At 38.7% G+C, this 26,451-nt stretch overlaps 1 protein-coding gene across 1 annotated transcript in view; it reads right to left on the reverse strand.

Moving 5' to 3' along the window:
• Positions 1-3,185: 3,185 nt before the first annotated feature.
• The window catches only part of ARHGAP15 (Rho GTPase activating protein 15), a 621,892-nt gene continuing 598,626 nt past the window's right edge, over positions 3,186-26,451 (reverse strand). The window contains exon 14 of the mRNA XM_082658330.1: positions 3,186-3,473. Within this exon, the coding sequence (XP_082514456.1) occupies positions 3,290-3,473 (184 nt within the window). The 3' untranslated portion in view covers positions 3,186-3,289. The remainder of the gene's footprint in view (positions 3,474-26,451) is intronic.

Consider the following 26,451-nt stretch of genomic DNA (forward strand, 5'->3'; position numbering starts at 1 on the left):
AGGCCACACACGAGAAAATGCCAGTGTCCTCCAAGTACCTTGTTTTCTTCTGCCCACTGGTGAATTTAGAGATTCTCTTTCTAAGAAACAAAGTTTCTCATTTTACAACCTCCATTGGATCTCTTTTGCCTGCAGGATAAAATCTAAATATTTCATCACGTCCTGTATCTGACTCCAACTCTATTCTCCAAAATTGCCAGGCGTGTGCTTCACATGTGCTTCTTACTTTTCCTTGGAGGGGTTAGGTCTTTCACGACTCTGTTCATGCCATTCCTGCTCCCTAGTGTGTCTTCTACATTTTTCTTTGGTTAGTTTTACTCATGGGTCAAGGCCAGATTGAAAGGGTTACCTTCCTAGTGACGCTTCACCTGACTCTCCCAGGCACAACCTGTTTTTTGGTTCTTTGTCAACCACTGAACTTTAACACCTCTGTACCAGCTTCTGCTCATTCACCCATTCAAAGATACTTTCTTATGAATAAAACTGGAAAAAATACTTTTTGAGCATCTCTGTGTCGAGGTGCTAAACTCTGGGGCCACATGGTCACTAGGAGGGCTGAGCGCCTGATCTGGTATTGAACTGTAACTAATCCTTAGGTGATTGTTTTCCTTACCAGACTGTGAAACTGCCTAGTGTAGTAATATTTGCCTTACTTTGTATTCGATCAGCAGAGTCTAGACTTGCACCTGGATCAGATAAGGGGATTAAGAAATGCTCGTTGTCTTTAAATGTCTTCTTGATGGAGAATGTTGATCAGTTTTATAAAATCTAACCCCTCAGCGAGGCAACCTAGTATACCTACAATCTTGGCTTTTAAACTTGGAACAGTGGATAACGAGCATCATCGCTGTCCCTGAGATGTTATGGAAGCTAATGACCTTTCGGCATAAACTTTTTTATGCCTTTAGTGTGTATAAGTCAGATCCTGTGATGGGCGCGTTGGCTCAGCACCTTGGAACAGTCTTCTTCCAGAGAGGAAACACAGTCTTTGATTAAATGCCCTTAGTGGGCAGGGACAGGACACAGCTGGGGTTTGAATAAGGCTAAATCCCATCAGATTGGAAATCAAGAAGCTGCTGCTTTTGAAGATCATAAATCTGGAAGGCAGCAGAGGCAAGGGGCTGTGAGTCCCTGCTCAGAGAAGGTAGTGCCACGTCTCTGTGGCTGCTAGCGCTTCTTCTCTCTGGCTGTTGCCCCCAGAATTACTTTAAAGATGGACACGGGAAGGGATAAGAGTTTAACACTCGGACTACTAAGAAGCAATGAAAGCCTTGGAGAAGACCTAATTAAGAATATGAAATGTCACGGAAATGAGGAGGACGTGAATGCCAGAAACTCTTGTTTCATGTCTCCATGTTTTTCTGAAAGGCACAAGCACAACTCTGAATAAAAGAAGAGCTTAAAGCTGCAAGTCTGTTAGCTCATTGCTACCAGCAACTTTAGATCATGGGGTTCTGCCTCATGTGACTTTCCTTGGCTTTGTGGTATTTGTATATGTCCCACTCCATGAAACCACACTTCAGCATTTATTGTGGTCGCTTGTGTTCTTGGCCATCAGCCAACTTACTGGCGCCATTGCCAAAATGAAGACATTCAACAGGGGTAAGGGAAACCTCTCCTTCCTCAGGCAGCTCCGTGGATGCTGGAGCTGCGCACATCTGGCTGTCTCTCGAGCAGCCGCTCTCCCTCCACTGTATACCCCACCCACGCAGACAGCCCAGGCCTCTGAGCTCCTTACTGCTCTAAGTGTTTGCTCTTGGATCCGTGCTTCACGTGTTTTATTTACATGCTTTATTTTTCATTTTATGAACAAATCGATAACTAGACTTACTCTTTATCGCACTGGATTAGCTTTATTTATTCCGTTTGAATTTGATTAAAAAGCTGTCAAACATAAGTCTACATTTATATCAGCAGAATAATTTCACAAAACCGGCTATGAGATGTGTTCAGCTAGAACACAGTTTTCAAAATAAAACAATGTTTGATATATTCTAGACAGTTACCCTTTTGTTTATCCATGACAACTGAAATTAACCATCAAATGGATAAAGCAATCCAAGTCCAGTCAAGTAATCCTTAGGGCATATGGAAAAAAAGCCTTTTTTAAAAAAGTTCTTTCTAGATGGATTTAATGTAATTCACCAATAAAGCATCCTCAGAAGCATAATAAAAATTCTACATAAAATGACATAGCCAGGGAAAAGGAAGATATACAGTCTGATGAAGATTCAAAATGGATGTTAACATTAAAAATGAATAGTCATGCAATTCCTGTATAATATAAAGATCAAAATTGCAGGGCACTAATTTTGCTTCTAATTTATAAGACAGTATGTTTATGGGACTGCAAATAGTATATGTAAAAAAACATATCCAGGGCTTCCCTTGTGGCGCAGTGGTTGAGAGTCCGCCTGCCGATGCAGGGGACACGGGTTCATGCCCCGGTCCGGGAGGATCCCACGTGCCGTGGAGCGGCTGGGACCGTGAGCCATGGCCGCTGAGCCAGCGCGTCCGGAGCTTGTGCTCTGCAATGGGAGAGGCCACAACAGTGAGAGGCCCCCGCGTACCGCAAAAACAAAACAAAACAAAACATATCCAATGGCAAATGTTTTGAACTGCCATTTTTCTTCAGAAAAAATGCCATTCAACATGTATTTGTAAATTTCAGCATCTAGCGCCAAGGATAGCTGGACTAGATTTACACTTAACGAAAAGGTTCTTGAAAGAGGAAATATGTCTATTTTGGTTGAGATCCTGATTTCCTTTGTTCTATTTAAAAAGTATTCATTTCTGCCTTCTCCCGTCTTTTGGTTCTACTCGTGTACCCGTGGGCGTATGGGCAGAGGCCTGAGGCAGCCAGGGTAGTGAAGAGGCTCACCTGTGTGGACACATACCCACACTCTCAATCACACTCACACTCACACTCACTCACATGTCTGCACATACACAACCACACATCCGATGCCCGGGAGTCGAATTAAGGCTATTTTTGTATATATGCTGTCCTCTGAACAATATTCTATAGCATGGAGCATGCATAATGTATGCCTAGAAGTGCTGGAATGCACAACACTGAAGGGGTTAATGTAGAACACATATAGGCAAATACTGTCAACTATTTTATTCAAATGTTTGGAACTTAAACACAAAATCATCATTAAGTTTTTACAAAATGAGGCATCTGTCACTTGAATGGAAAAAAATATTTCAGAAATATGTTTACAGAAACGTAAAAATATGAGGCCTCGAGACAGATGTGAACATACTCAGTAACTCGTCTTGTCTGTCAGTCTTCCTCCGAGCCAAAGATCTTACTGTACTCGCTCAGCATGAGCTCGGCGATCTGGTTCTGGTACACCATGTGCACCGCCATGTTCCCTGTCTCGTTTTCAGCTCGCAGAAGGGTGGGTCCAAATACAATCCCTAGGCTTTGTGTGGACATGAGGTTCTTGGATGCCTCGGCCACTATCCTATGGAGACAGAGAGAAAAAAAAGACCCATTGGAGTTTGAATAAAATTGTGGCTACTTTTGAATTATAAAGTTCTGTGCTCTTGAATCCTTTTTCTTCGTTAAATTTCAACTTAAAGAAGGAGAATGAGGGCAGTGATTGGCTTTGGCAAAACACAGAATGCAACACAAGCAAAAAAAAAAAAAAAAAAAAATTCAGGTTCCAGAAATACTACTAGACCACAGCATTATTTAATCTTCTACTCTGTGTACTTTACTATATGGAAATAGAACCTATGACTTTTGGGGGGAGGATTCTATCCCCATAATACCTGGCCATTGTGGGTGCTTAATAAATGTTTGTGGAATGAATGAATGAATAAATTAGCAAAAATGAGAAAAATTACTGTGGAGAGTTAACAAGATTCAACCTGTGAAGTGGTTATAGTCAATGGAGGAAACATGCACAGAATATATAAGAAGCCAAACACACAAAAAATAGAACAATAGATACATAATTCATGATGGAAAGACCAAAAAAATAATTAAGTTTTTAGTGATTAGCATGAGTAAAGTATTCCTGACAAATGCTAATTGCAATATGTTTTGTAGAGAGGGTAGGTTCTGGGACATTTAGGTGTATAACAAAATTCTAAGTGTCCCCACCCATTTTACTCAATTTAGCTCACATCTCAATAAAATGCAGAAGACTGTAGCATTTGCACAGGAGAAGAGTCCCACTGGAATCAAAGAAATGTTTGCTTATGTGAGGACTGTGGAGAGCTGGAATACCAATGAAACATTAGGATGTGGTTTTATTACTGGTAATGTCTTGCCTGCTTCAACACGGGACTCTTAAAAAGAAAATAAAGCCCCCTCCTATCAATTGAGACTTTAAAATTTAAAAAAAAAATGCTTATTCTCACCATTAGAACCCCCTTGGTTTTATATTAAAATTAGGTTTTAGTGACGTTAGGGAAATAGGGAGAGCACATGGAAGGACAGGGTGCTAAGAAATACTGTACTCTGCATTCCTGCAGAACACCGACCCAAGGGAAATATAAGCTCAGAGAATAAAGTGGGGCAAAAGAATACTTTACTGCAAGGCAGTGGGGCATCCAGTCTCAGAGCCCACTGGGGCACTGGTTGAGCTCTAGCGGACTCTGTGTTTGGTCTGTTTGGGCCTACCTAGTTCCCACTCAGAGGAGGCAGGAGGAAGGAAGACTTGCTCTCTTTCCATCTCTCCACAAACCCAGATCTCTGACATACCATTTCGGTGACCAAGAGCCCATGCCTTCTCTCTCCTGAAAGAGACTGAGAAGGGCCAAAGCCTTCAGTTTGTGACTCCCCACAAGATGTCAGCAAGATGTCATTGACCTGATCAATATCAGTAGTAATCAAGCAAAATCAAGTATTATTCTAAGCAATTTTATTTATTTATTGGCCGCAGAGGCATGCGGGATCTTAGTTCCCTGACCAGGGATCAAACCCGCACTCCTATTCCATAGTGGAAGTGCAGAGTCCTAACCACTGGACAGCCAGGGAAGTCCCTATTATTTATTTTTTATTTAATTTGATTTTTAAATTGAAATATAGTTGATTTTATTCTAAGCAATTTTGGGGTCTCATTTAACTTCATAACAATCCCATGAGGTAGTATCTATTATTTAAGCCCTTTTGACAAACGAGAAGACTGAGGCCAAGAGCGGCAAAGTGCCTGATATCACACAGAGCTGAGGCTCAGACCCAGGCAGGTGGGTTGCAGCTCCCGTGGAAACATCATTGCCCTGGGGTGTGTTATGGCTCCTATGCTTAATAACTGGGCTGTCATGTCACTCTACCATCTTCCACATGGTTATTGGTCCTTCCATAAGGGGGTCTGGAGTTTTATTCCTCACAGTAGCATTGTGATTGACAGCCTGCTTACAATGGATTTATTGTGGGGAAAATTACTCTTAAACTTGGACTGAATATTCAAGATATTCTGCCTCCCATTTTCACTTTTCTTCTCCTTCAAATGGAAAGCATTTGTACCTGTGCGTAATGTTGGCAATACTACGTTTCTGGAAGGGATTCTCACATTTAAAGTATCAGTGAGTTATCAGAGACTTCAAGTTTAGAGTTTCCTTTGGAATGTAAGAAACTGTGCCACTTTGCTACTACATTTACCAAAAGTCTGTAGAATGATTTTAAAACACTCTCCTAACCTGGAGTAGGCACAAATGGAGTGGGGCTTTGCTTCTCTTTAATACACCTATTCACCTTGGCTTAAAGTCTCTCTTGAGCCTCTCCCAGACCTCTTGAATATAAAAATCACTTGTATGATCCATTGTGAAGGAAGACAGTTTTTCTCTTTTGGATTTAAAGTAATACCTTTTTGGGATGCTAACTCATTCATTGACTATGCCACAATAATAATTTAAAATTTTGTTAAACAAATATGGAGAGAGATAACATAAGTGATCAATTAATTAACTATTAGGTAAAAGTTGCTTTAAAAACATTACCCATAGGTAGCAAAGGTCTAGGCTGATAAGAATTATCTATCAGAGAACAGGGCTCAGAAGGCATGGGGCATGAAGAAGGTAAAATTAAAAGCAAAAGTCTAGGGCTTCCCTGGTGGCGCAGTGGTTGAGAGTCCGCCTGCCGATGCAGGGAACGCGGGTTCGTGCCCCGGTCTGGGAAGATCCCACATGCCGCGGAGCTGCTGGGCCCGTGAGCCATGGCCGCTGGGCCTGCGCGTCCGGAGCTTGTGTTCCGCAACGGGAGAGGCCACAACAGTGAGAGGCCCGCGTACCGCAAAAAAAAAAAAAAAAAGCAAAAGCCTATTTAAGTATGAAGGTGAATGGCTGATATAGGGCCAACAGGGGAGAAGAAGAACATTAGGACCTGGAGTCCAGGGAGACTGAAAGGAGAAAGGGGTGACCTCAAGACAGATTGATGATGGGAGATATAGTTTCCTAGTTAATAATGGCTATAATTTCAGTCAATAGCAGGAACAATGAGATTTGGGGTATAGCTGGGAACCAGAATTGTGTCAAACTCAAGGTGAGGCTAGAAATCAAGGGACGTCCAAAAGCTGATTATTGGAAGGGACAGTTGTGGCTGTCATTATTGGAGATTATGGGGGTAGAAGCTGGAAGAGGTCTAGGCTATCTGGAGGAACTGGCGTGACTGGAGGGGTCTCCAGGGCATACAGGAAAGATATAGCTGGTGGGACTCGAGCTGTGAGAGGAGAAAAAGAAGGCTGAAATGGGACTAGATTATTTTTTAATTTTCCCAGTGTTCTTTATATTTTTCCTGCTCAGCAAAAGTTCTGATCTGAGAATCCAGAGCAGCACCAAATCTAGAGGAAAGCAAGGCTGAGTTTCAATGGAGTGAAGAGTAGGAGGCTACAGCGGGCTGTCAGAGCCCCCTCTGGGAAAGGATTCGCTCTTGGCCAGTGGATCATGGGAGAGGACTCCCGTAATGGATTTCTGCCAAGTCATCGGTTTCCTAAATTTCCCATGGACAAGTGTTCACTTTGAGCTCTTCTGCGTGTGTAAATGTGGAACATTCATGCCATCTCAGCCTGTGTTATTTGTGTCCATTTCTCTTCACACTCTCCATGTGACTTTAATAAAACCAGTTTTAACTAATGGGTGCTTTCAAGTAATCTTGTTACATGTAGATTTTACCAAATAACACTTAGTGTTGTATTCTTGTTATATTTGCATTACTGCAGGTTAAATTTTCTTAGCAGCTTGGAATTTTTTCCAAGTTGGGAAAATTAAGTTACTTGCAATAACTTTTAGAAAAATCAAATGTAGTTAAGAAAGAATGTTAAGAAAATGTGGATATGTATTATACAGAATGCATGCTTTCTTGCCTATTCTCTGTTACAAAACGTGTGCTTGTGTGTGTGTGTGTGTGTGTGTATGTATTTCATTGGCAATTTATGTTCTGAATATCAACCAACCAGTAGTTGGTATATTGAGAAATCAATCAATCTTTAGGTTAGAAAATGCTGAGGGTGAAGACTATTTTGGGGTGGAAGTCACCAACTACCGAACTATATGATTCATGTAGATAGACAAAAATATTCTCACATCAACATTCACATTAGATTAAACCCCTTTATAGTAAAGAGTGGTGATAGATATTTCTAGCAAAGAAGGCTCCCAAACTGGGGATGTCTGGAAAATGTATTCATGCTGTTATGGATGTATTCATGCTGTTATAGACTTCACTATTCAAATGTGAACTTACTTACGCTGTACCTCAACAGACTCTTAAATAGTTAAGTGGTTGATTTAGGACCACATAAGTAGTCAACCACAATGTCAAAATACAGCTAGAATACAATCCTACGGAATTATTCAAATCTCAGTTTTTTACCTCAGATCAATGGGTGTCATAATTTCCACTCTCACTATGGGGACTATCTGGGCATTGCAAGTGTCATTATTTCTGAAGGCTTCAACTAGTAAAACATATGTAGAGGAGAAATAGAGGCTATCGAAAGAAATAAAAGCCCTGCATGGAAAAAAATGCAATCTAGTATGTAAGATGGAAAACTCTCAAAAACAGTAAGTTGTACTTCCAGTAGTTTAAAATGCAGTTGAGTTGTATTATTGGAGGGGAGGATCTGATTCAGAAACCAAATACATTTTTACTATGGGTTTGGCAGTACTTCCAAGACAGCTTTCACTAAAGTGAGTTCTGCAAAACACCATCTCTGTGACATACTTCATAAAAATAGCAATCTGGAGTAAGAAAAGTTTTGGAGAAAATTATATGCCATTTTTCCTTCTTGGAAATTTACAATGCACAATAGCATAATAAAGGCTCTGACAAGTCCTGCAGAAAACTAACCCTGTTCATCTTTGTGTAACTCTTGTGCTCCCTAACTTACTTGCACGTTGTGGATCCTCTTTCTTGAGAGACAATAAACAGCATACATTAAGAAATGTTACTTCTAGTGTGCTTTGCTAAGGATCTACTAAGTCTGAAACATTATGGATTTTACCCTCCTATGCCACCCAGGCTTCAGAACTCCATAGCAGCTAATTTAAAGAGGTCAGATTGTGGTCATTTCTGGCAAGTTCCACCCCTCTGGTAGGGCTTAGATTTCATCTGGCCTTAAACTCCATGACAGTGTTGTAAATTTTGAGCTACAATTTAACCTGTTTTCAGCAAAGAAATGAAAGAAGCTCCCTTTTTAGGACAAAACAAAGGCCAAAAGGCAAAAGACCACATCTGAATGAGAAAGGTGAGAGCAGAGACATGGTTGAGAGATTACCATACAGTAAATTGATGGATGGTAAGAAGGTGCAAAAACATTTAGATCTTAGATCAATATTTGGAAATTCCTCTACATGTTTGTTTACTCACCATTAGATTACTCCCAAGAAATCCTTATAGCAAAGATACGTGATTTGCAGCCACAAGAAGAGCTCAAAGTTTAGTGCCTGTGAATGCTTGACTAATAGGAAAAATACCCCAAACTGCAACTCTTTTGAAAAAGGCTATTTATTAACACTGCTTAGTTTAAAATAGCCTGACAAAAATAATTATGATTTTATGAATTTCTTCACAAAATAGCACTTGATATGTGTTCATTTTAAAAGAAACTCTTATACCGCTAAGTAAATTCAAGTTTATAAAATCTTGAAGTGGGTAAGAATTCATTTTTCTGGCAAGAGATCAAAAAGGTGATATACAGTTTACAGCATAAGAAGGAAAAGAAATACCAGAGCTACTTTTTGTTGGACCCAAATGGACGGAGCAATGATCCATCAATTTTAGATTATTTTAGAAACAATCTATAATCCAGAGCTATAGATGCTGGACCCCAGGCAGAAAAAAATCCTCAGAGCCTTATGCTGGGTAAGTTTTTCCAAAAGTGAGCTGAATTGCTAACTCAAAGGAATTTCTTAGTTGCTTAAAATCACAGCCAAATGATTCAAAATGAAAGAGAGATTTACTATAAAACTAAAAATTAATGCTGAATTAAGAAGACCAAAGCATTTAATAATAGTCCAGCTCCAAACAGATATACGGATGCAAACTTCCTTTTAAGTTTGTGCTTTGCTGTTACCATAGTGACTTGCAAAGCAAGTCGAAAGCCACATAATTGCCTGCAGAACAAGCCTCAGGTTATTGGAGGTGTACTAAAAATATTCCCTTCCCTATCTCTGGATTGCTGTGATTTTCCAACAGACATAACTTTAGGATGGTTTAACTTGAATGGGGAAAGTGCGGTGGTAAACGTACTTTTGCCATCAGGTCACACTTGCAAAATACAGCTCATCCACTGTATGTGAAATGTTAATTGTGACTTTGACCATTTCAGTGAAGAGAGGCTGTTAAATATAGAATAAATTTTCAATGTGCTCAACTTATGTTTCCTATGTGCTATAACTACTTTGGGGAGGGGGTTCCATGCTAACCATATGCTTGCCTACTCTCATTTTGCACAAACTATACTGCTGTCTACACTGGCCTTTTTATTTTTTTTTAAAGATTGGGGACTTAGCAGGAATTCTACCTTCTCCCTTAAAGTCATGGCTGTATGTTAGAAAATTTTTCAAATATTGCAAAAGCAGAAGAGCATTCAGAAATGTTTTTGTATTTAATACTAATGTATTTCAAGGCAGTGATTCACTGGTGATTCAGTCATTTTTTATATGCAAATTTATAAATTAATTGATTTAAACTAATTGTAAAGTCTTCAATTTTATACTTAAATATCATATTATTGTTTTCCAAAGTAAGCAAAAAACTATCCTCCTAAAAAGGAATTACTGCTATATTCTGACATTTTTGCTTTTAAATTATCTTTAAAGCTACGTGTATGTAATTCTTTCAAAGCACATTATGGAAAAGGTACTTTATATGGCAGTCGCACATTCACAGGTAACATGGCCTTATTCTTTGCATTTATTGAGTACCCTCTTTGCATTGATTTCATTGCAAAAGACTGAAACATTTTCAATTATTCACTTGTTTCATATTTATATTGATTGGCCATTACAGGGAGAGTCTAATGTATCTTTAAAGCAATATTCAGAACAGTAAGATAGGAGGAGTGATAAAATAAAAAAAAGTGACTAGCCCATAGACTTCAAAATGGCTTATTTCTGGTTGGAATATGTATTCTATAAGGTGATAACAACCATGGATAAAATGGGATATCATAGCCAAAGCCCTTACATAGTAGATAATATCAAAAGGAACACTAACAGTAGTCACTATTTGTTGAATATCTTTTATGTATTAATCACTGTGCTTCAAATATATCACAATTTTCAAAGGTAGACTTAAAAATCAGCTTTAATTTCTTTGTTATGATTATAAAGTAATACATTCTATTAGAATTTGAAAATTTAGTAAAGAAAAAACCACACCAGCAACTGTGAACAGTAACTCAAGGTACCCATTATTCATTCATAAAAATCTGTTACTCAGTAGACCTGCTATTACTCAACACCTGCTAGGTGCCTGACGCTGTTCTGGATGTTGAGGATGGTGCAGTGAGTAAAACAAAATCCCTGCCCATATGCAGCATACAATCTAGTGGGGGAACCAGACAACGAACAATACACTAATCAGTATACGGTGTGATTTCAGGCACTGAGGTACTTCAAGAAAAACTAAGAGAAGTGGTTGTTCTTCCACTGACGCTGGGAGCCTTTTAAAAGTTTCTCCTGGCCTAGAATCCATCCCCAGAGATTCTTCTTTACCAAGAATGAGTGGAGCCTGGCTGGCTGTAGATAATACAGCCCCTAGATTATTCCACTGTGTAGAGAGGTGGAAAGTGCACATGTGGCAGACAAGGTGCTCAGAAGTTCTTTCTAAGGAAGGGACGCTGGGGCAGAGAGCAGCTTATGTGCACACACCAAGGGAAGGAAAACGCCAGGCAGGGAAAAGTAGGTAGAAAGCCCCAGTGGTGAAGTTGGGCTGGGTGGTTCTAGGAATAGAGAAGAGGAGAGTGAGGCAGAGAAGGTAGGAGATGCTGTGGGCGGACTCATGGGACTTGGTAAGGATTTAGGACTTAATTCTAACAGTGATGGGAATTCAACCTTGGGTTTTGAGCAAGAGAATAACACTGCCAGCATTTAATATAAATGTATAAGTAATTTATTTACATACATATTCAAGAAAATACTTTCTATATAATTTTGTATTCACCGTTTTTCACTTCTATCATGAGCAATTCCCATGTTTTATATAAGTAGTATATATTTTTTACTCATTATCTTATATGGGACAGAATGGGCTGTACCCTATGATTTCTTAGTATAAGTGAAATTGATGTATTAAAAAATCTTTTTGTACTCTTTCTCCACATTTTGGAGTATTTCTTTAGGCAGTGGTTTCCAAATGGGGCAACTACCCACTCCCACTCCCCCTATTAGGCATTTGCAATGTCTGGAGACATTTCTGATTGTCATGACTGGGCGGGGTGGGGGAGTTGAGTTGCTATGGTATCTAGTGGGTACAGGCAAAGGATGCTGCTAAACATTCTACAATGCACAGGACAGTCCCCCAAACAAAGAATTTATCCAGCCCAAAATGTCAATAGTGTTGCTGTTGAGAAACCCTGCCTCAGGGTAAAATAGTAGAAATGTAACAATTAGATCGATGGTTCTGAAACTTTACCATGCATGAGAGTAATTTGGAAACCATATGAAACACAAGTTTGCTGAACTTCACCTTCAGATTTTTGGTTCAGCACCTCTGGAGAAGGACTTGAGGATATGCATTTGTCACAAGTTCCTAGAGATGATACAACTGGTCCCGGGACCACACTTTGAGAACTTGTGCTAGATTAAGATATTGGTTCTCTTTTCTTAAAATATGATAACGTGGGATACGTAACATGACAACCCATAGTCCTGTTAGCATTATTATCACTTGGTTTTATTCTTTTTAAAATAATTGCTAACTTGATAGGTGAAAAATGATTGTCGTTTGAATTTAGTATTCTTTTAAGTTAGGTAATGGGGAAGAAGTTAAGAAAAGAACAGCCATGTGGATTTTTTCTTCTGTGAACAATTGTTCATATCACCTGCCTTTTTCCTATTGAGAGCATATCATTTTATTTGTTTACTTAATCCACTTACTTATTTTGTATAACAAAACTAACACATAGTCTTTAACAGTGTGCTAATCAGGAGTATGTAGAATAAAAAGGTAAAATACTCTGGTTTTCTAGTCAAACTCCTTCATGATAACTCTAATTAACAGATGGGTGTTCCTTCTGGATGCTTTTCTATCTATCCATCTACCTATCTATATCTATATATATATTTTTCTTTTTAAAAAAGTACATAATATGGTACAATTTGCTTTATTCCCCCTTAACTATATATCATGGGAATCTTTCCAAGTCAGTACATATAAAAATACCTCCCCTTTAAAAAAAATGTTGTTACATTTCATAATATGGAAATAATTTATTTAACCATTCCCCTGCTGATGGACTTTTAGGTTGCTTCTAATTTTTTGCTGTTACAGACAATGCTACAATGAACATCCTTGTACATATAGATTTGTGAGTTTTTTATGTATTAAGATGCATAATACTTCATTACTTTTGTTGTACTTATAGTCTCCCAATTCTTTTTTTCCTTAATTTTGTTTATTTAAATTTTGTGTGGTCACATCTAGCACTCTTTCTTTTGGAATTTCTATCATTGTTTTTGTTATTATAAAATTCATCCATTTAAATAAATCAGATAAATGTCATTAATATTTTTTCCTAACTTTAAAAAATGATTTCATTTCATATCCTCTAATTCATCTCAGTATATTTTACTGTTTGAAATGTGATGGTAATCTCAATCTTCTTTTTCTTCAAAAGCTAGCTGATTCCCCCAACCACATTTCTTGAATAAATTTCCATTCTCCATTGATTTGTGATGCTACCTTCCTACAACTCACAGACACACACACCTGGTATTTTTACTCTGTGGATGATTTCTGTGTGTATTCTTAGCTAGTACTTTGCTGTTTAAATCATGATAACTTTAATAAACATTAGGAATCTTCCCATTTTTTTTCTTTTTCAGATGGGAAGGAAAATGTTCAGATGGACAAAAGGAGCCTGAGAAAGATTGAATAATTTGATCAACACCATGTAGTTAAGCGGCAGTAGCACCTAGATGAAGATGCAGATCTTTATTACTCTGGGAGATAGATATTCTTTCCACAAATAACTAAGATTCAAGAATTTGGGGTTTGAAATCAAGGGGTTTCTTAATGTTGAGGCCTGAGGCCTGAGGCAGACGTGGAAGAGAAGTGAGTCAGAAAGTTGGCACAAGTCTTGGGTGACATATTTTGATTTTTTAATCACCTAACTCACATCCAAGGATATATTTATAGGGATGAGAAGGATGTTCAGGTGGAAGAAAAACCAAATGAATACATATTGTCTTTTTCTCCAGAATCACACAGTGTTTTAAACTTCTGAGAGCATTCACTTCTCACTGTGAAAAGAAACGCACTATTTGTGAGATTGGTTGAGAGTTTCAGCTATTGTTTCCCTTAGCTGTTTTCTCTTAAGCTTTAAAATGGTTTTAGCCATTCAGATTTGACCTTGTCCGCAGTAAAAGAAGTCTTAATTTTTACTCCCTGAGCTCTGTTGATCTACCAATAACCATGGATAATATCACCATCCTGGGAAGACACTGCCCTGGATTTAGGGGAGAAAGGTTAGGAAATGTATTACATGTTGGGAGTATTTTTAGAAAAGAAAAAAAAAATATAAGACTGTTTATTATTCTTTACTTGGAATTTGTCCAATAAGGCAGTTAAAACACTAGTATGAGCTAGTAACATTTTATATAGAACATTGGGGGTGTGCATGGATCAGCATTAATTAGGCCAAGCAGAATAAGGCACCTAATTATAAGACATTAGTGGAAAATACAGAACTTAAATATTTGCCTTGTGATGTTAGATAAAACTAAAAGGAATACTATCAATATGCAAAGTCAGGATTCATCAACCTCTTTTTTTTTTTTTTTTAATTTCTTTTCACATAGGTGAAGAGAACAGCTATTTCGCTAAGGGCATCTATCAAATCTTCAGCAGTTTTCTAGAAAATTGTTTCCTTATTTAAAAGGTCCCAGAATAGCTGAAAGAGAATCACTTGTAGTTTGGGTGTCAGCATTCATTCGTCCACACTTAATTTTACTTTCTGAGGAAAAACAAGCTTTAGATGTTTCTCACAGTGACTTGACTCTGAGAGGCTGCACAAATAGAGGCTCCAGGGTGAATGTGTGAAGCAGAGTGACAGGCTCCTCAGTGACACAGGGCAGGGACTGATGGTGTTTTGGTTTGGAAAAAAGAACAATTAGGGAAGCCACGATGACTGAAAGCAAAAAGCCGTGATATGGAAGAAAAAGTCTATTTTCCTCTAGTAAATCCAGTTCCTGGAATTGGCCCAGAGACAAATTTCACCTCCATACGACGAATTAGAGTTATGAAAATAGACTAGACTCCTTCAAAAGATTCACAGTTATTATAGAAAATTTAGAAAATGTAGATGAGTCAAAATAGAAACTAAAAATCCCTGATAAGTCCATCACTTAGCTATTACTATTATTAATATTTGGTATAGATTTTTCCAAGTGTATACTAGAAAAATAGGGGGACTATCTATCAAGGTTATTAAACATTCTGCACTTAAAAAGAACATAAGTTCCCCATCAGGAGGCATTCAGAGATGTTCCAGATTCCCGTATTGAATGGCAAAGTGAATGACATTTAAAGTGTGGTTTGGTTTGGGCTTCCAGATTAATGACGAAAGAAAGAACATTCTGGGAAAGTCAAACTATCGTTAGAGATGAGGTGGGATAGTATATAATAACTGAGGTTTCTTCCCCACCCTTCCTAATGCCTCTTTCTTTTCTCCAAGATTCAATCAGCAGCGTTTTGTCTTCAGTGGAGGGATGGTGCAACCGAAAAGCAGAGAAAGTGCTTTGGATTTTTGTAAGCTAGGGCATTTGAATTGAAAAGGACTCGGCCTAAGTGCCCTGGACTCAGAGTTGCAGCGATGGCTTAACCAATAGATTGGAAGGTAGATCAAGAGCCAGGCTGCCCTGCTGCCAGACAAGAGAAAGATTTCTCTGGATAGGTAGAAAGAGAGTTAAAAAGAGAGCTGAGACTTTGGTGAGGTCCCATGAATGTGGCCCAATCCTGAGTCCTTCTTATCCCCCTTCCCTGGGGATGCGGGCTGTTGGAAGGTTTGAGGATTCTGAGATCAGATAGACCCATATTCCCCTCCTTGGGGAAAACCTAGGGTTATAAAAAAATTCCAGACTTCCTCATGTTCACTGTATCAGGAATAAAGACAAATTACTGCATGGTGTATCTACGCAAGGGTGGCATAAGATAACTCCACAGTGTCTGTCTGACCAGTGACTGAAACCAAGATCTGGAATTGGAAGTTGGGGATGATGACAGAAAACCAGAAGGAAATGGAGACAAGCCAGGACAGGTGACAAAAGCCAGACCCTTACTACCCTGCTTATCTGCTTTACTACCTTTCTCTAGTAGAATGTAAACATCTTAAGGACCAGGACTTTATCTGTTTTTGTTTAGTGCTGTATTCCTAGACCCAGATTAGTGTTTGGCACATAGTACTAGGTGCTCAGTAAATACTTATTGAAATACTGTATAAACGGATGCTCTCCCTGCCCCCCACCAAATGCTGAGGCCATAGGTAGCCCTCCAGAACTAGAAAGGATCCAGGAAAATGTCTAGAAGTGTCTAGAAGACACTCCGAACTGACTAAATTTAAATCATTTCGATGAATAGGGCTCACAGGGGAAATTAGTTTCAATTGTGGCACAATATTTACATTTCTGGCACACCTGAGTTTCATACCTACTCCGAGATGATGAGAACACGAAGGCAGAGATGAACAGAGATAATATTTCTTGAGAGCTAGTTAAGGGCCTGTAAGTGTGCAGGGTGCCTTTCCTTCCCATGTATTATCTGACAATGAGATTCTAACATGTACCCAGTTTGAACAAAACTGGTGAGAGGAGTTTAGAATAAAATGTAATTTTTAACTGGTTTATACTATGGATGGTTGAAGTTAAAGATAGTGACACCATTTTTCTTGGCCATCTAAAATCTGACCATCAAATTCTATTTTAAGTAAAATGCTTGATGTATCTGCAGAAATACAAACCCCTTCAAAATGTTTATAATACTTGGCTTAAAGATAGAAACTATTTGTTTTGCTTTTACACACATGAATTTATATTCTGTAGTGTGGTGGAGAAATAAATTGTGCCAGTTTCTGCATCTGTCCTTGTACATATGGACGTCAGGCTAACTCATGAGTCTATTGTTCAGCACACACCTCTGTAATCACCTGTTATGACTCAAATCTAGACCTTTTTGTGTCTCTCTCAAGTTTCATCTGCTGTTATCCATGCTGAGTTTTCATTCTTGCACATACATTTTATCATAATATTATATGTTAGTCATAAAGTATAATAATAGAGATAAGAGGGATTTTGAATTTAAAACATTGTAAAATGTGCTATAATTATTATATATTAAAAAATTACTTCTATCCCACCAGAACTAAACCATGTGATTTGTGTGCTTTTAGTGAGTAAGGGGTGAGACTATAGGTAACCTAAGCTATTTTTAAGTGTATATGAACCAAGCATAAATTAAATAAAGTGACACCAAGGCTGAAATAATGTAAGCAAGCACCAAGTGAAACACTGCAGTGAATTCAAAATAGAGTAGTGTACTGCTACTGACGGTTCCCCTATCCTGACATGCTGACTTAATCTGGCATCAGGAAGGAAGAGAACAGGATAAAGACAGAGAGAAGGATAAATAGAGAAAGGAAGATTATTTTTAGTGTGATCATGACCAGGCCATTCATATTTCTCCTATAGCCTGGAACCAATCTTATACTTATTGGAAGGTGTGACCTTTAAATATTCCTTACTTGCAAAACGACAAATATTCTAGAAGCTCGGTGTTAGCTTGTGGAGGAATCTGTCCCGCTAGCTCTTTGCATGGAGTTTACTGCAGGGGGGGTGAAAATTGTAGATGAGCAAATGTGTTACTTATTCTTTACATTTGCAGACTTTAGGGTAAGTTCTCCTTGACAGCTCCCCGATTTCTTTAACGCGGCAAACCTTTAATCAGTCTAGATATGTTAAAATGTGATTTTTACAGCGAATTGACCTGAGTTGAGTACTTGAGTTGAAATGTGTATTTTTCACCCACAAAAGCTGACTTGGAGGAAAAAAAAAATCAGATATTCTATGATATACTTTGCCTTAGTGACAAGATGTTTTGGGGGAAATCATCCAAGCTTGAAATAAAATCTTTATTGAAAGTAATTCTACATTCATGCCAGTCAGATACATTGTAGGATTAGACCGGATATCCCAGGGGAAAACTACGGTATATGCACCAGGCAGAGTTGATTATTTGGACCTCCTGTCAGTTCTTAACTTCCTGACAATGGCTGAAGCATTCACAACCGCTACAACTCCGTTTTCATCTTTATTTTGAGAGAAAGTTAATACACTTTACCTTAACTACGCCAAATGTACTGGAAAATAACCCAGTAATAAGATACACCCCGCCTACCAAGTGATATCTGTGTGTAGAGAGCATTTAGCTGTGCATTTTAAGGAAACAAATACAAGCAGCAAATGACAGAAAGATATTGTGATTATTTTTTCTACTTAAACTTTAAAATTTTTCTGGCAAAGCCTCCTGTGTGCTGTCTTAAAATCAACAATGTATACATAATTATGGAGCCAAATAAATGGCTTTCATTGAAAATTTCCTTCAAATGGCAGGTGGGGGAGGCTTTTCAAATTATTATTGCTAGAATAATTTGGTTATCAATGTTATTTGGTGTCAAAAAGGAAGACACAGGTATGCCAGGTGACATTTTGGCTCCATTTAGAGAATCAACAACAGCCTGGGATGTCACTTTTGAAAAAGTCATAAAATTGTTTCTTTGGATATAATTAACACTGTGACTAAAGAAGAGAGAAAAAGGCATAATTTCAAATTTAGATTTATAGTCTGATTTCCTGTGAAGACAAAACATCCTTGTAGTTCTAGAGGAAAGGAAAAGACATAAACCCCAATAGATGTTTGATAATAACCATGTTCAATTTAAAAATTCAGAACTTAATTTTGTAACTCTCATCTTTTGGTTTTATATTTTTAAATGCTTTGCTTGCACATTACCAAAGAATGAAAGCAAAAGGGTGAGGTGGTCCATGACTCACAAGTATAAGGAGAGAAATGATGACCTACTATCATGTTATAGAAAATGACAACATACTCCCCTAGACAAAGAAGTCTCAAGGTGAAAAGAATATGTGTTCTGAGAACTGTATTTCCTACCTAAGTAATGCATTGGTTAAAAAACTTAAGTTGAAAAAACTTTGTTTTTAAATTCAAAAGTTTATGAATGTCCTTCAGTGGGTGAATGGATAAACAAACTATGGGATGGAATAATGGAATATTATTTGATGATAAAAAGGAATGAGCTATCAAACCATGAAAAAATGTGGACGGGGTTTCCCTGGTGACGCAGTGGTTGAGAGTCTGCCTGCCGATGCAGGGGACACGGGTTCGTGCCCCGGTCCGGGAAGATCCCACATGCTGCAGAGTGGCTGGGCCCGTGAGCCATGGCCGCCAAGCCTGCGTGTCTGGAGCCTGTGCTCTGCAGCGGGAGAGGCCACAACAGTGAGAGGTCCGTGTACCGCAAAAAAAAAAAAAAAAAAAAAAAAAAAAAAAATTTGGACGAATTTTAAATGTATGTTGCTAAGTGAAAGAGGCCAATCTGAAAAGCCTGTATGATTTCAAGTATCTGACATTCTGGAAAAGGCAAAACTCTGGAGATAATGAAAGATGAGTGGTTTCCAGGAGTTAGGGGAGAGGGAGGAATGACTGGGCAGAGCACAGAGGATTTTTAGGGCAGTAGATCTATTCTGCATGATACTATAATGGTGGATATATGTTATTATATATTTGTCAAAATCAATATAATATACAGCAAGAGTGAACCTTAATGTAAACTATGGACTTTAGTTAATAATAATGTATTGATGTTGCCTCATCAATTGTAACAGATGTCCCACACTAATGCAAGATGTTAATAATAGAGGAGATTCTGCATGTGCGTTTGGGGGTGTGTGGGGCTAGATAGCATATGAAAACTGTGTAATTTCTGCTCAGTTTTCTGTAAACCTAAATCGGTTCTGAAAAATCTATTAATTAAAAAAAAGTTAAAAAAAAAAAAAGATAACGAAAGCAGATTGCATTAATTCATGGTCCAGAGGTCCATTTCCCTGTTTGTCTATCCTTACGGGCACACACATTTGAATGGCTTTGCACTGTATGTCAGTCACCGTATCCAAAACCATATTTAAGTTTGTTTCTACAAGGAAGCCTTTAAGAATTGTATTCTGATCACTTCGTTATTTGCTTTCTTGGCATTTAAACATTCAGATTGTATTACATTATTGTTGACGGTTTATTTTTATCTCTAAGGTATTTCATGCACATATGTTTTATCTCCCTCAATTAGATTGCAGAATCTTTGAGTTTAGGTGATGTGTTACCTTCTACTTTACTCCTGTTTTCATTGCAGTAGGAAATTTGGGTATTCTATACCTTCCTGTTATTACAAATTGATTTTGCTTTATAGGTCACTGGCAGGTTAAATTTTTCCTCACCCAGATGTGTTTTGCTCAAGCAGAAAGTGAGCTGAACTGAACAAAAATGAGGTACTCCCTTATACTTTTCTATCTACAGTCAGAGCAAAGCTGTCCACAGCTACTCCTTTTTTTTTTAAAATTAATTAATTTATTTTTTGCTGCGTTAGGTCTTCGTTGCTGTGCGCGGGCTTTCTCTAGTTACGGTGAGCGGGGGCTACTCTTCGCTGAGGTGCGCGGGCTTCTTGCAGTGGCTTCTCTTGTTGCGGAGCATGGGCTCTAGGGCGCACGGGCTTCAGTAGTTGCAGCACGCAGGCTCAGTAGTTGTGGCTCACAGGCTCTAGAGCGTGGGCTCAGTAGTTGTGGCACACGGGCTTAGTTGCTCTGCGGCATGTGGGATCTTCCCGGACCAGGGCTCGAACCCGTGTCCCATGCCTTGGCAGGCGAATTCTTAACCACTGTTCCACCAGGGAAACCCACAGCCACTCTTGTTAGCTTCTCTTTCTTAAGTCCAGGAGGGAAGTCAAGATCATCAGTGAAACCCTTGAGCCCTTTTCCATGTCAATCCTCTCCCTTTCTCCTTTCCCCTGTCTTCTCTTTTTACTTCTTTTGAAAAAAGAAATTACAGAGGATGACTGGAGAATTGAATTTGGAAATACAGCAATCTTATGTAACATTTAGAGGTATTTTTTTTTGGAAAAGAGAATTCAGTAAGTGCAAAATATCATCTGTGGATGCTCCGTTTTCAAAGGTTTTATGAGGTAGTGTGAAATTACTTTAGGTTAAGGTGTCAAAAATAGAATGCAGGAGTTATGAGGTTTGTGTTGAGCAGTCTTGCTTCTTCACAGAAATGTCTACATCATCCAAATGAGAAAGAATCCATCTCACTGACCTAGAGAATTGTGTAGACATCCCTGAGGCTTACTGACCCAACACAGCATAGGAACCTGGAGAAAAAGGCGATTCAGTGAGGAAGCCTTTGTCTCGTAAATGCACACAATTTTAATTGATTTAGAAGATCAATGTGTACAAAGAAACAGAAAGCCTGGTTTCCTCCCCTGGCTCCACTTTTTATTGCATGTAGGACTTTGGGGATTCACTTAGCCTTCCTCAGCCTCAGTTCCCTCTTTTGGAAAATCAGACAGTTGGGCTGGAAGAGTTCTAATGTCCTTGTTGAACAATTTAACGCTTAAAAAAAGCTTAAACTCTTTTCTTCCTCAAATTTGAAATGATTTGTAAGGAAAGTTGACACGCTCGGAAACACATGGAAAGCATAGTACTCCACTGCAAAATAAGGAAACCCTAAAATTTAAGGGGTTGTAATAATATCTTAGGTATATGTGTACACGCTTTAAATATAATAGACATATAAAGGGTATGTATGTATATTTTTGCTATAAGGCATACATTTATTTATTAAAATAAAGAATGAAACAAAAAGGCAGACACTGGGAATTTTTAAGGAAACAGACACGAGCCTCCTGTTCTCTTGGAAGCATAAGGGTGTGTCTGTAGTCTGCATTTTTGTTTTCATAACACCTATAAAAGAATAGTGGCAATGGACCAACAGACCTTCTCTGGCAGAGATGACACACAGGTTTGCTTTACCTGGCTGATGGTGGCTGTCTGCTCCGTGGGGAAGGACCCTGAAGTTGAAAGAGTGATGTGACCAATCAATAATGTCTACATGGGATTTGGATGGAGAATGGTGGTGTATGTGCCAGGAATGTGCCATTCAGGGCAAAAGTAATTTTGAAAGGAAATCAGATACATCTATAGAAGAATTACAAAGCCTTCCTGGATGAGAAAGAATCTGGAAACTTGAGAGGCAAGCTGTTGGGGGCATTTGAACCAAGTTGCCCTTAAGTAAGTATAGAAAAAAAAGGGAAAATTGTAGCTGCATAGAGGTGTCAAAGTAGACAAAGAGTGAATTTAGATATATATGAGTTAAATTTTAAGGATAACTCTCTGAAAGAGATTTAAGGAAATATATACAAAAGATATAAATTGGTAGTCCTTTCAAATTAGAACATATACCTGCTTCATTTTTTAAAAGAAATTACTCAATATTTATAATATGTATTTCAAAAAACCCAGTTCCCAATGGATGTACATTATCCACCCCACCCCTATATTTTATTAACTCATAATCATCACAAGATCAGAGCTTTCTCTGGTTGTATATGAATACTGAAGAGAAAGTCATAGAAAGGAAAAATACAGTCTCTCTATGGTTAAAAAGATCTACTAATGTCAGTGGTTAAGTGGTAATTTTATTGAATAGTGATAATAGAGGGAAGACGTACAACGCTGTGGAATAGAAGAGGGTCAGTGGAATCTATTCATTTTGTGTTTATACGTTTGTACTCTTGCATGGCGCCTCATTGCCATGCCTTATCTAGGAGGATTACTAATATGACAACACTCCTGATTTATAGAAGCCCAGTTAGGTTAAACAGTTTGATTCATTTCAATTGGATAAAAAAAACTCTTGTTGAAGCTGAATTCTTGCTTTGCAACGAACACAAACTCACACTCATTATTACTTATGGTGCTTTTCTTTATGGATGAAGTGCTTCGCAGCCAAGTAGCAGTAGTCACCAGCTGATGACCATAAGGAAAGGCAAACACTGTCAGTGGAATAACATCCTCAGCCAAGTGTTTATGTTGGATGCATATACAATACATAACTGTTCTTAACTAATGATACAAAGTTGGCCTCCCCAAGTTTCTCCTTTTGTATTATTTCTTGCCACCCATGTGTTAAGCAAGATTTTCTCAGGACCTAAGCCCCACCCTAAAAGTAAGTTCGGCTTCTTTGCAAGCTGGATTTATTCCTTCTAGCTTCCAGGGGAATATCATACATCAAATAACTGTGAGTTAGTTGTACATACAATTGTGGTGATGTGGCTGCTAATGAAGTTTCCAGAGGTGGTTAATTTATGTACAGAGTATCTGAAGCAATGAAATGACCTGGTTAATTGGGCATTTTTTAATGTGGCCCTTTAAGATCTTTTGTTTATATTTTCTTTCCGAATCTATTGGTTTATTATATTCTCATTGAAAGCTTTTTTTTTTTTTTTCTTTTCCTGCAGGCAGGGAAAACATCTAAGTCTTCCTATTAAGAACTTTATTTTCTTTCTTTTCCTTGCTCCAACTTTCCTTGCTTTAAATTTTCTCTAACCTACAATTTGGAATTTTCTCTTCAATTGGCTGAAGTAATGTTTTACTGGCATTCCTCTGACCAGATATTCCCTTGATATGTTCAACACCAAGCTGAAAGATCTGGCCAACCGCTGGGACAGAGGGAATGAGGCATTGGTACATTAGGAGTGAGATGAAGCCAGCTAGATCAGACAGAAGCTGGTGCAGCCCAGACCATGGCTCTAGGGGCAGAGAGAAGCTACCAGAAAGAGTCAGTACTGAGATCACAAAAAGCTAAGCAACACAAGTTGGCAAAGTAGTTTTTAAAAGGCTACAGCCAGGGGATGAGCCATATTTGCAGCAACGAAATGGCAACTGTCTAAGACAGTCAGTGTGTCAGTCTAAGACAGATAGACATGGTCAGGAACAGCGCTACTCATGACCAAGGTATCAGGCCCTCCAGTCGAAGTCTCTGCCCCTATTTTTCTAAACCTCAAGTGCTGTCTGGCAAGCCATCCTCTCTCTGATAAAGGAGCTAATGTTTGTTCAGTCCTTGCCTTGTGCCACTCAAATGCATCATCTTACTTTTTTCCTGACAACAGCTTTATGAGATAGGTACTATTATTATCCCCATATTAAAGATGCAAAACTTGAGGCTCATGGAGGTTGTCCTGTGTCACACAGAAACGGTTGTGCTAAGATTTAAAGCCAGGTCCTCTGAGTGCAGAATATGAACTCTTCTTACATTGTTATCCCTCTGTCCTTCTCATACCTCACTGGTTCCTCTGTTTGCTATTCTTTCCCCCCAGTCCTGGGTCTCTTTAGTTCCCAATCAGATAGCCCTCATCTCTGTACCCAGAGCTTTGAGCCAGCCTTTCCCCCCCCTTGCCCCAGTCCCAGCTCACTTAACCCCAGCCCGGGTAAGAGCCCCAGGCCCCTTGCTTTCCTGGCAGGAGAATAAAGACAGCTGGCAGTGAGAAAAGCCTGTGAAGGAGAATATGAACGCAGTCGTGGTTATGGCTTTGCTGTCTGAGAACTCCCTCTGTCAGGGAACTGCTTTGGCTTCCCACACTTGCTACATGGACAGATGTTTTCAATTATTATCACTGACAAGCCTCCGGGCCAGGTTCCTTCTGATTGGCTGTTACAGGACTCAGAGGGGACTAAAGGAAACTGAGGCTAGGACACAAAACACCTCAGTCATCACTTTAATCATGTTTCTCCAAAGCAACTGGTTGAGTTGGACAGTTCACCCAGAATTGGAATCCTTTTGTAAACACAGACTCAATTTCCTTTTAAACCTTTCTTTCATTCTGGTTTCAATTTTTCTGCCCGTAGTTTTTCTGACATTGTAAGAGAGTGAGACATTTGTCATTCCTTTACCAGTTCTTTCCTTTTGTTGTTCACCCAGAGTTTTGGGTACATACCAGAGTATAGTGGGAGTTGTGACTTAGTGAAATTTAACCTGATACTACTAGACTTGGCATTGCAACATCATCTGCAAAAATGACCTAGGTCTGATCTGGAAGCACAAATATCATCCAATGTTTCCACCTATAGTGACCTGGGGAATGTTCTACCCTAAGTCCAAAGCCACTTCTCACTTAAGTTTTGCATCAACTATAGGAGCCGTTTGACATATCTGTCCTGCATTACCAGGACTGTTGTCTAACTTTCTAGCTAATCATTGTATCAGCCATAATTACCCTGATTTCTTTTCCTTACCATCTCTGGTGTGTCCTAAGGAAATCCAATGATGAACTGATCCCAAGAGAAATCTGAGGGAAGCCTTGGCATGGTTGAAAATAGAAAAGAATGTAGACATGGCTCTCAGAAGCAACCCTGACCACCCTCTCTTCTATGTTCCTTCTTCTTCAATGGGATTAGTTATATTTGATACCACTCAGCCTCTAACTTCTCATTATTTATTCCTTCCTTCCTATTTCTATAATTAGAAGGGAAAATTAGACTGTCAGGTGGATTAAAGCTTTCTAAATTCATTTTTATTTCCCATTCTGTCATTTATCTGGTTAGAAAAAAAATGTATTCAAGATGCTCCAGTGTTTCTGCATATTAGTTTTCATGTTCTTTTGATGTCCTGAAGTTAGGTTTGTGTGTGGTCCGTCATGCTCAAGTCTCCAAACTGCCTTGTCTCTGCTGCCATTTTAAAACAATAGCAGCAGACACGCAAGTCACCAAACGTATTTGGTAAAACAGACAAAATCCACAGACTTAATCCTGAAAGCTGGAGTCTCCACGTTGATTTCTGAAAAATGTCTCCTTGACTTTCAAACCACACTCTGTATTTTAAGCCCAAAGGTAAAATATTATAGGATGTTAATTCATCCTTTTCAAAAAAGGCACATGAGGGTTAAAACATATGCTTTCTTCTTCACTCAGAAAAAAATTCACTCCAACCTTTTGGGGAGGGGAAATCACATGTAGCTCTAAAACAGCTGAAGCTAAAAACATCAAAGTTGGCATGACTTCAGTTATCACTGAATCAGGAAGATCAAGCCAAGTTTTTGAAGAAAATGGTTGAGCATTTTAAAACTAAAAGAAGTTAAAATGCTCTTTCTGAGCATGCTCGTTGGGAGGTTTTAAAATATTTTCTTTAGGTTGGCTTTATTTTGCTCATCACTTTGGAGACATTTCAACAAAAACTATCTAATTAGTCTTTATTAATATTGTTCACTAATGCCCTAGCCAAGGCCCAAGTGTCTGTCACCTGCTAAGGTGATGTTTTCGCCATGGTTGCCAAGGGACCACTGCTACTCAGCAAGGGTGAGTCGTCTTGGTCTTTCACGTTTTTGTCGTCGTTGGGTTCAGGTATTTGTGGTGGGACAAACACGGGGGAGGGTAGAGGGACAGGGTGTTGAAGCAGTTCCACAGCAATACAGTACATTGAATATAGCTGCTAGATCCTTGCCTGTTTTGACTTTTTCTCTCAATTATCCACAACTTCAGTATTTCCCCCCCAAAATGGGTAGGATGGTTTGAGTATTTGAAAAACAAGAGGCAGTTTAAATCAACTCCCAAGCACATAAATATGGTCCTTGAAATGGAAACTGAACAGACCCTATGTTCATGGTTTTCTGATAGAATTTCACTCTCTTTTAGGCACTCAGTAGCTCATGCTGTGCTTCT

This window comes from Grampus griseus (genome assembly GCF_964374135.1).
Source record: "Grampus griseus genome assembly, chromosome: 7".
Lineage (NCBI taxonomy): Eukaryota > Metazoa > Chordata > Mammalia > Artiodactyla > Delphinidae > Grampus > Grampus griseus.